This window comes from Giraffa tippelskirchi, chromosome 5 (genome assembly GCF_054371585.1).
Source record: "Giraffa tippelskirchi isolate mGirTip1 chromosome 5, T2T-mGirTip1v1.2.pri, whole genome shotgun sequence".
Classification (NCBI taxonomy): domain Eukaryota; kingdom Metazoa; phylum Chordata; class Mammalia; order Artiodactyla; family Giraffidae; genus Giraffa; species Giraffa tippelskirchi.
This window is the reverse complement of record NC_137279.1, coordinates 29,274,482-29,284,588: the sequence shown is the minus strand read 5'-3', so window position 1 is coordinate 29,284,588 and position 10,107 is coordinate 29,274,482. Positions and strand designations below refer to the sequence as shown.

The window sequence follows — 10,107 nt, the reverse complement described above, 5'->3', positions numbered from 1 at the left end:
TGGATAAAATGTGTTGGTTCCTAGGAAAATATTATTTAACTGAACTGACTCCAGAGTAGATGTAACAATTGCACAGGACAATTATCGTGGAGGGAAAGAGAAGGTGGTTAGGGAGCTTCCCCCAAAACAGCTCCGGTTCCAGATGGTGTCGGGGAGATCTGCCAGCCTTTAAAGAACAGTCAGCTTGTAATTGCTTTAAACTCCTTCGCAGCCAGGAAAAAGAAGAAAAGCTTCCAAGTTATTTTATTCTGTTGAAGGATAGTTGATTTACAATACTGTGTTAGTTTCTGGGGCTCAGCAGAGAGATTCCATTACACGTATATATGTATATATCTATATTCTTTTTTTCAATCCTTTTCCATTATAGATTATTACAAAATACCAAATATAATTCCCTTCCAAGTTTTTTTTTTTTAGAAAGCATAATCTCAACCAAATGAAAGCCACAAACCCATTTCATTTACAAATTATCAGTTCAGAAGCCCTAAATGAAGTGCCAACAAACCTGAATTCAACAAAACATTTGACAGCAACGTACATGGGAATGCAAGGGTTTTTCAAACTCAAGAAATGTGTTTGTATAGTTAACCACAGAAATACTTAAAGAAAGTAAGTCCTGTGGCCCTACCGCGGGCTGTATCAGAGGCATGGGTCACGCATGATAAGTCCTCTCCAATGTGTCACCTCCCTGCACCTCTGGGTTCTTTCCTCTACATTACGCAGGAGAGGTTCTGGCATCTCAGCTTCATTGGCCCACCAGGCTCCTCTGTCCCTGGGATGTCGCAGGCAAGAATACTGGAATTATTGCCTTTTCCTCCTCCAGACAATCATCCCGACCCAGGGATCAAACCCGCGTCTCTTGCATCTCCTGCTTTGGCAGGCGGATTCTTCACTGCTGAAGCCCAGGGAAGCCCGTAGCCAACACACAAATTCAGAATCTCTGGCTGGTGCATCCATGTTAATAGAGCCAACCCAGCTCAGTGCTGTGCTCCCTCCACTGTGGTCTGGCACCCCTGACCCATCACCACATAATCCCCAGGATTCTCGGTGTTGATTAATTATGTCTTGAAATTGTTTGGATCTATTACTGTAAGCTTTTTTCTCCTGTACTCACCCCCAGCCTGAGCATGCAGAGATTGGATCCTACTTGTGGGTCTGGGGGCTAACTATGGACGTCGAGTAGAATGAGCAGCTTCTTTCTAGGCACCTGGTCCACAGGAGGTTCTCACAGAGTTTATAGTGAAAGGGGCTTGTCTCCTTGGACATGGGAGGAGCTCAGAGGCCCCAGGGGTTCAAGGTTCTCAGCCCCATCTGAGGCCAACCAGACATCCCATTCCTAGTTTCAGGGTCCCATTCCTTCCCAATCAGTGCCTGAACTTTCTCCTAAGAAACTGGAGGAGGCCATGAAAGTCCCAGCACTGACGGTACTATTCACAGGAGCAGATGTTGTGTCTGTCTTTCAGCCTTGTCAGCTCTCTGCCTATGAGACAGGAGGGCCTCTCAGGGCTGTGGTGGAACTGAGCCCAGACCTGAGCTCCTGTCATCTCCACATGAGTGTGCAGGACACCAGGGGCCTCAGGGCCACTCATCCATAGCAGCATGCAGCCCTCGCTCCCTGGGCCCAGATTCAGCTCTCACTTCACAGCCGAGCATGGTGGTGGCTCGGTCACTCCTAAAGCCATTGCCACAAGTCACGTGCCCAGGCACTCAGTCCCAGGCTCAGGCCCACGGATACAACCAGGCTGGTTCCCAAACTCCATGTTTGGGGGTACCTCCTGGGGCCATTCCTAGTGGCCAATTCGTGTCGTCAGGGTCCACTTAGGAGACAGAAACCACACCAGTGATTTAAATAGCGAGAATTTAAAGAACAGTTAGTTATCAGGGTCTTAATTATGTTGTTAATTTGGTCGCTAACTTGTGTCCGGCTCTTTGCAACCCCATATACTGCAGCACACCAGGCTTCCCTGTCCTACCCTATTCCCAGAGTTTGCTCAAACTCATGTCCATTGAGTCAGTAATGCTATCTAACTATCTCATCCTCTGCCACCCCTTTCTCCTTTAGCCTTCAGTCTCCTAGCATCAGGGATACGGAAGTAAAATAACTAGGGATCACAAAAGTAGCACCCTGAGTTCCAAGACAGATGACTGGCCCCTCCACATGGGCTGTCAGCCACCACATGCACCCTTCAGCTCCGCTGCACCTGCCCCTCACCCCTCCCCACCCCAGCCAGCTGTTTCCCAACCACACAGTTGTGCCAGGCACCATACAACTGTCCTCTTGTCTGACTCCAAGACAAATCTTTTTTTTTTTTTTTATAAATTTATTTATTTTAGTTGGGGGCTAATTACTTTACAATATTGTAATAGTTTTTGCCATACATTGACATGAATCAGCCATGGGTTTACATGTGTTCCCCTTCCTGGACCCCCCACCCACCTCCCTCCCCATCCCATCCCTCTGGGTCATCCCATTGCCCCAGCCCTGCGCCCTTGTCTCATGCATCGAACATGGAATGGTGTTCTGTTTCACATATGATAATATACATGTTTCAATGCTATTCTCCCAGAACGTCCCACCCTCACCTTCTCCCTCAGAGTCCATAAAATTGCTCTATGCATCTGTGTCTCTTATCAAGACAAATCTTATAGAGGAGGGATCTGATGTTCCAGCTGTTGGGACGGGGGGCGGGGCTCAGTGATGGGAGACCTGGGGCAGAGTCAGACCGCCCAGCCCCCTCCTCCTGTGTAGGATGCCTGCCACCTGACTCCAGGAGGCAGTGAGCAGGACAGTGTGCAGGGCTCTCCCAGAGGCCCAGCTCAGCTCTCCGACTGCCTCGAAATACTTAACCTCTTCCAGCCTGCCTGTCTTCTCCAAGCAGGGCACTTCCTGCCTGCCTGGAGCGTGGGTGGGCAGACCCGGGGAAGGTCTATTTCCCACCGGGCTGAGGCCCAGAGACATGCCTGCCGGGGGACGCTGGGCTTCGGAAAGAGGATAGGACCTGCCCCAAACCACCCGGCCCAAGGGCGTGGGGCAGGGAAGGACTGGACCCAGCAGTAAAGGGCAGGTGTCTGTAGGGTCCGAGGGCAGCCCCAGGGCCAGAGACTACTCCCTCTAGACCTGCTCTGGTCCCAGGACTGGGGAGGGTCGGGGTGCCCACTCCCTGCTCTCATGAGGGTGCTGCCTCCTTGGACCCCAGAGCTGAGGTTGGGCTCAGACCTCCACCTTCCACATCTACTGCCCAAGAGATGGGGTGGACAGGGAGCCCACACTGGCCCTTGAGCTCATCTAGGAGAAAGGACTAAAGTCCACCTTGGGGGGGTTGTGTTCCAGGCAGCTAGGTCACTGCCCATCCAGAGACTTGGCTGGAGGTCTGTAGCTCCTTGGCCTGTGGGCCCCCCTTTTCCACATTCTCTTGGAGGGCACCCAGTACCATTATGCTGGGTTCCCCCATAACCTGCTGGCCTCAGTGCAGTGCCCACCAGGAGGCAAGACCAGGCCCCAGGCCCCTTGCTCATGCAGGTTCTTTCATTGATAGAGCTACAGACAGGGAGGACCCTGAATGGGGCAGTGTGAGTGGGAAAATGCAGCTGAGCTCCAGAGACCAGCCAGTCCCTGCATCCAGGTGGCCTTGGGTCGGGGAGGGGGCTGCTCTGGCTGGACGGCACAGAGCCTGGGTCCCCAGAGCCAGCATACTCTGGGAAGGGATCTCTAGCTGGCAGGCTGGACCCAGACCCAGCCCGGGCTCCCAGGAAAGGCAGTTCCAGTTTCTCAGTCCCCTGACCTTGGCCTTGTCCCCATTCAGACCAGGAGCCTGGGTAGCTCCTTGCTCAGGCTGGGTCTCTGGGCCTTTGGTTGGGGGTCTGCCAGGACAACTAGGGGTCTGAGGCGAGCCCTGCCTGGGGGCTAAGGCTGGTTTCTGGAATCTGAGCCCCTGAAGTATGGCCCTCCCCCCAGCTCAGGGGCCAACCTAAGAGACCACTGGAAAGTCAACTGGAACATTCCAACAGGACCCAGGGTAGGTCTTCTGGTGAGGGGATGGAGCAAGCAGTTGTTTACCCCAGATCCCTGGCTCTGTGGCCTGGCCCCAGCCTTGGACACTCTTACAGAGTTCCAGGAGCCCAAGGGGATCCCTCCATCTGTGAGATTCTGAAATGGAAGCAGAACCATGCTGGTGACCAACTCAGGCCTGGAGAAGGGACATCTGGGTTCTGACTGGGGCCTCCTTTACCCAGAGCCCCCAACTCTGGCCCCATCATGGGCCAGGGGTGCCTAACTAACACTGAAGCACTGGGGTGCCCCTGCTACCCCCAGAGGCCCTCTCCTGTTCCCCCAGTCAGGGCCACCTGCCTTCTAGGGGTCAGTGTCTCTGAGTGGGGACCCTCCCTGGCAGCCCCACCCCCACCCCATTATGATGAGCAGGATGCCTACTCCCCTCACAGCCCGGCAAGGCCCCCAGAACCCACCACCCTCACTGGACCCTCCCTGGAGACAAAAGAGAAAGGAACCCCGTGACCAAGCTGGTTCTTGGTTCCGACCTCTCCACCAAGGTGAGCAGGGTAAGGAGAAGGGCCTGGCCTTCCTTCCCAGGAGCCTTGTGGCCCCTTTGAACCCAGGGGACAGGAAGGATGGAGGAAAGGCAGGAAGCGGGACCCTCAGCCTCGAGGGACTTTGCTCGCTCAGCAGGGAGCCTAGAGCCCTCAGAGCAGCTCTTGGCCCCTCCCCCAAACCAAACCCAGTGGAACTTGCCAACTGTGAGCAGGAGGGGGTCTGCCTCCAGGGAACCCATGCTCGCATCACAAAGGAGCCCAGAAGCTGCACCAGCCTCTCCTGGCCCCGCCTGGGGCCACTGTCTCCCACCCCTGGGAGCCCTCCTGACTCAGCCTTCTGAGACACGTCTGTGGTGGCTGCACTGAGTGACCCAAAGGTGAGCCAAGCGAGGGGCCTGCCTGCCGAGCCAGCTTTCCTGGGCAGTGCAGCCAGGAGAACACCCTCCAAGCACCGGCCTATTGCCCAGGCCCCAGACAAGCAGCCCAGCACAGTTCCCCAACTCCTGTAAGGACCCCGGTCTGCCCAGCTGGCCACAGAGGCCTGAAGATGCCATGACCATGTCTCCAGGGAGGTGGGGTCCCCAGCTTCTCCCCCTGTCAGCACCTGGCTTTGTCCTCAGTCCTCAGTGAGAGTTTTTACTGTGTGCCTACCTTTGTCATGCGGAGTCCGCTGGAGTCAGCAGGACACAGTGAAGTGGACTAACTGAGTGATGAGTAGACTTATTAGATGTGATCAGAGAAAGAAGACACTGGCGAAACCAAGGCCACAAGTGCTAAGTTGGGTTCAGATCAGTCAGCGTGACTCATCCATTCATTCATTCATTCAAGTCAATGGATGCCTCCAGGGTCATGGGCACCCACCTAGGTCCTGGGGACCAGGTAGAAGGAGCCCTCTGACCCCCATACTGACATCCCCAATGGGGAGGTGGGCAACGGGAGTAGAAATAAGGACTGTAGAGGGTGAACCACAGGTGAGGTGGTGAAGCCCACAGGTCTGGGGGTGGGCCAGACCAAGGGAGGACTAGCTAAGGGGACCTCAAGCAGGGACTTCCAGGAGGAGAGGGGAGCAGAGAGAAGTGATGGAGGCCTGGCTGCTCCTCCCTGGATGGGTTGTGTGGCAGTGATGTCAGAGGGCTGAGAGACCCACCGCCCCCACCCCTCACCCCTCGGTGAGTCTGGACACGTACTGGTGTTGAGAACAGCTAACCCAGTCATGGGCAACCTCGGGCCACGCTTACCTTCCAGCAGGCAGGACTGGGTCTGTCCTCTGTGCTGGTGTAGACTGGGCCCCAGTCCCGACACCAGGAGTGTAAGCTCATGCGCAGACTGAAGCTGGGAGGGCAGCCCACTCTCCCCGGGGACCCAGGCACCTTTCGGGTCAGGACCCTGAGTGCCAGCAGCAGAGGTGTACACATGAGCACACACACACATACACCCAGGAGCATGTGCACACGTGTACATGCACACGTTCATGTTCACACACTCATCCCATGCACTCACACACACACACACGTACACTCACATGCACAGGGGACTCTTGCAGCCCTCTGTGAAGTGTCCTCACTGACCCGGGCAGTGCACCCTCTCCTGCCCACAGCTGCAGCTCCGGGTGTCCTCCACGCTGCTCGGGGCCTGGCTGTCACCACCTGGCCGGCTGGAGAAGGCGTCCCCTCTGTAGTGACAGGGTGGGGGGACAACTGCTGAAGCTGCCCTGCCGTGTCCTGTCTTGGCTTGTGTGGTCACCACAATCACTCTCGCCTCCCTCTAGACCCCTGGGGCTCCAGGCAGGAACAGTGAGCAGGGAGCCCAGTGGTCCAAGCCACCTCCCAGAGGGTGTCCCTGATGCAGGGGGCCCACAGCTCCAGGACATCCCCCCAAATCGGGACAAGAGCCCCAGGCAGGACCCGCTGCAGAAGCCCCTCGACAACTTGGGGGCTGGGTCTCCTAGGACCTGCGTGCCCACCCCAAGCTGTGAGCAGAGCGACCCCAGACCAATCTCTGCCCGAAAGCAGACTTGGAGAGGTCAACCTCCAAAAAGGACTGCCAAAGAGCCAGGGCCGGGCCTGCCCCACCCCCGGGGTCCGGCACTCAGACTCCCTGGGAGAGGGAGGAGAGCCCTCAGGAGCAGGACCTGGGATGGAGAAAAGGGCCGAGCACCCTCCAGCCTCGGGCAGGGCCTCCCTAGCGCCACACCGTGCCCCCGCTGCCCTGACGCCCCACCCCGGGTGGACACCGCCCCTGCCTTGGCCTTGGGGCTCCTCCGCTGTGCGCTTTCCCCGTCTAGAGACTTGCGATGGGCAAGCCCGAGAGCCCAGTGGGGATGGTGGAGATCGCGGGCCGCTCGGGGCAGAAGCACCGAGGCTTCCTGGAGGCAGGGCTGCTGCTGCTGCTGCTCCTGGTGACCGGCGCCCTGGTCACCCTGGGCCTCCTCTACGCCGACAGCAGAGGTGAGTTGGGGCGCCCCCTTCCCCTGGACGGGCCACTGGCAACCTGCTCACCGCGCTTGTCTGCACCAGACCTCCGGAAGGTCTGCGCGCCCGCCCACTCGGATGAGCCCGCCTGACTAGCAGGGCAGGCGGGGTCTGCGCGGGGCACCGGGGGCGGCCCGGCTGTGCTGCAGCCTGGAGATGAGGGCACTGACCTGCGGGGACCGAGGACCCTTCTGGAAGGCTCTGCCCAGTCGCGGGCTAGCACCATGCTGGTTCTGACCCTGGGGGCCTCTGCCGGACTCCCGAGAAGCGGTACACCGTGTCCCCCGCCCCATCCGCGCGCCCCCTCCCCTCCGCCGCACAGAGCGCTGCAGTTCCCGGCCGGCCCAGCAGCAGGAGCCCGCGCTCCAGCACTGCGACTCGCGTCGCAGCGTCCTCCCGCCGCCGCGCTCACCTGCCGCCTCCCTGGCTGCTGCCCGCAGGGACCCCGCTGGGATCCTCCTCCCCGGCCGCTGACGGCTGGGGTTCCCCGGCCTCATGGTGTCTCAGGTTTTGCTTTTCGAACCTTGTAGGGAGGGTGGGAGCAGGCTGGGGTCCTAGGGAGGTGGAAGAGCGGGGCGCCCTGCTGGAACACCCCAACTCACAGAGCCCAGACTGTCCCCTCCTGGGGTCACGAGGCATGGGAAACAAGGGGAGGCGCTCACGTGTCTGCACCTGGGCACCAGGTACCCAGGTCAAACCCTGGGCTGTGAACTGTCCTCATTGGAGCACCTTGCTGACCCCAGGGGCATGTGTAATGGGTGGACACCAGCTGGGAGGTGCTCTAGGTTCCTCCTGCAGGCGGGTGGGTGGGCAGCGGGCTCAGGACTCAGGAGGATCTGCAGGAAAAGACACCATCTCCACCCCACCCCAGCACCCTCAACAATAGGGCAGTGGCAGTCTTTGTACTAGAATGTTCCTTCACTGACCGGAGCCACCTGCACTACTGTGGGACCATCCAGACATTGCTGGGAGCGCTGTTTCTCTGAACCAGAAGTGAGCGCCACCCCCAGATGCAGAGGGCATCCCCCCCACCAAGGCTGCTCCTGCCTGACCAGGTGCCTGGCTGGACCCTGCCAGCTGCTTCGGTCTCTGGCCACCCTAGGTCTTCTGTCAGGGTAGATGGGCACTGCATCACAGAGCTCTCAGAGAGACCCCAGGGAACCTCTGTTCACAGCTACTGGGCTGCAGAAACCTGGCTGAGCGGCTTCCTGGGGACTGGCCTGACCCCCCAGCCCACCCCAGTCCTCATCTAGGCAGTACTGAGAAGTGTGAGCCCACCCTGACTGCAAGGGCCTTCCCTCCTCCTCCTGGTTCCCTAAATACAAGTGCGGTCTCTGCCAGGGCTCCTATGTCCTCCCCTACCCCCACAAATGACCTGTAGCCAGTCTCTGCCTCAGGTCCTGGTAGAGCCCGTGGAAGGGTTTATATGCTGTGTTATTGTTTATTCTTAAGTATTTTCTCATCCACTGTTTCTTTTTTTCTTTTCATTGATTCATGAATTACTTAGAAATCTCTTAAATTTCTAGATGCGTGGAGATTTTTTTCTTAGTTGTCTTTTGTAATTGTTCACTAACTTAATTGAATTGTCATGGTTTATGTGACACTGATTCAGTGGTATTTGCTGAGACTTGCTTTAAGGCCAATACAAGGTCAATTTTATAAATAATCCACGTGTGCATGTGGAATACACCCAATCACCATTAGCTGAAAGTGGAGACACGGATGAGGCTTAGTACATCTATTAGGTCAATCAAATCTATATATTTGTTTCTTTCCATTTTCTTGATCTTTTAATTATTGAAAGATGTGTGTACTAAAACTTAGCCCTAGAGAACTTTCAGTTTTCCTTGTAGTTATGTCAAGTGTAAATTGCCTGTTTTAAGACCCTCTGTGCTGTGTGCTATGTCACTTCAGCCGTGTCCAACTCTGTGCAACCCCATGGACTTTAGCCTGCCAGGCTCCTCTGTCCATGGGCTTCTCCAGGCAAGAACACCAGAGTGGATTGCCATTCCCTTCTTCAGGGGATCTTCCCAACCCAGGGATTGAACACAAGTCTGTTCAGTCTCCTGCACTGGCAGGCTATATTAAGGGAATTCCCTGACAGTCCTGTGGTTAGGACTCCGTGCTTTCAGTACCAAGGGCATGGCCAAAAAAAAAAAAAAAAAAAAAAAGCTACATCATTATATGGATGCAAATTTAGAATCAGTGTATCTTCACTCAGTGTAATGGTGTGAAAGTGAAAGTCACTCAGTCATGTCAGACTCTTTGCCACCCCATGGACTATACAGTTCATGGAATTCTCTAGGCCAGAATACTGGAGTGGGAAGTCTTTTCCTTCTCCAGGAGATCTTCCCAACCCAGGGATCGAACCCAGGTCTCCCGCATTGCAGGCAGATTCTTTAACAGCTGAGCCACAAGGAAAGTCTGTGTAATGGTGTAGTGCCCCTTTATGGCTTAATGTGCCTATTGCCTTAATATGTTTTGTTTTAAATTCTGTTTCATCTGATATGAGTTAGCATTTGCTCTCTATTTCCTCAGTTTTTTCTCTTTGAAACTTTGTCTCTTTAGCTTTACGTGTGTATCTTTTGGAACCGTGTATAGGTGGATTTTGGTCTCTGTCTTCTACCTGGAGGATTTAGTCTATGTCTATTCACGCAAAAATGTATGTTTTTTTCTGTCGTGTTCTTTTGTGCTTCGATGGCTTTTTTCTTTTTTCTCAACTTCTTTTGGATTGGGCTGTTATTTTTCACTCCATTTTACCTCAACTAACTTGAAAGTTTTATATTTCTAATCCTTTTAAAGGTTATCTCAGATTTTTTCATTTTAATATGTTTTTCAAAAGTTATAGATAAGCCTTTTTCATAAAAGCAACTTTTTAAAATAAAATTTACAGTAGAAAATACAGTCCCAGGCCTACTCTCCTGCCCATCCTGAAATTATGCTCCTCAGAAGCTGTCATATTCATTGTCTAGCGCAGAGGTTGGATACCTCTAGCCCATTGCTTGTTTTTTCTAAATAAAGTTTTATTGGAACACAGCTGTGTCCATTCACTTGGACATTGCCTGTGGATGTTTTCATGCTACAAGAG

At 54.9% G+C, this 10,107-nt stretch overlaps 1 protein-coding gene across 39 annotated transcripts in view; it reads left to right on the top strand.

The window, feature by feature from the left end:
- Positions 1 to 4,474: 4,474 nt before the first annotated feature.
- Positions 4,475 to 10,107, top strand: part of MMEL1 (membrane metalloendopeptidase like 1) — a 51,699-nt gene continuing 46,066 nt past the window's right edge. For 21 of the 39 annotated variants that reach the window (XM_081488421.1, XM_081488430.1, XM_081488424.1 and 18 more), the window contains exons 1-2: positions 4,475 to 4,548; positions 6,833 to 6,995. In XM_081488421.1, coding sequence (XP_081344547.1) covers positions 6,842 to 6,995 — 154 coding nt within the window. In that variant the 5' untranslated portion in view covers positions 4,475 to 4,548; positions 6,833 to 6,841. Of the gene's footprint in view, positions 4,558 to 4,737; positions 4,926 to 6,832; positions 7,527 to 7,890; positions 8,013 to 10,107 lie in introns of those variants that run through there. The other 18 variants (XM_081488457.1, XM_081488458.1, XM_081488452.1 and 15 more) reach the window with 4 other exon arrangements.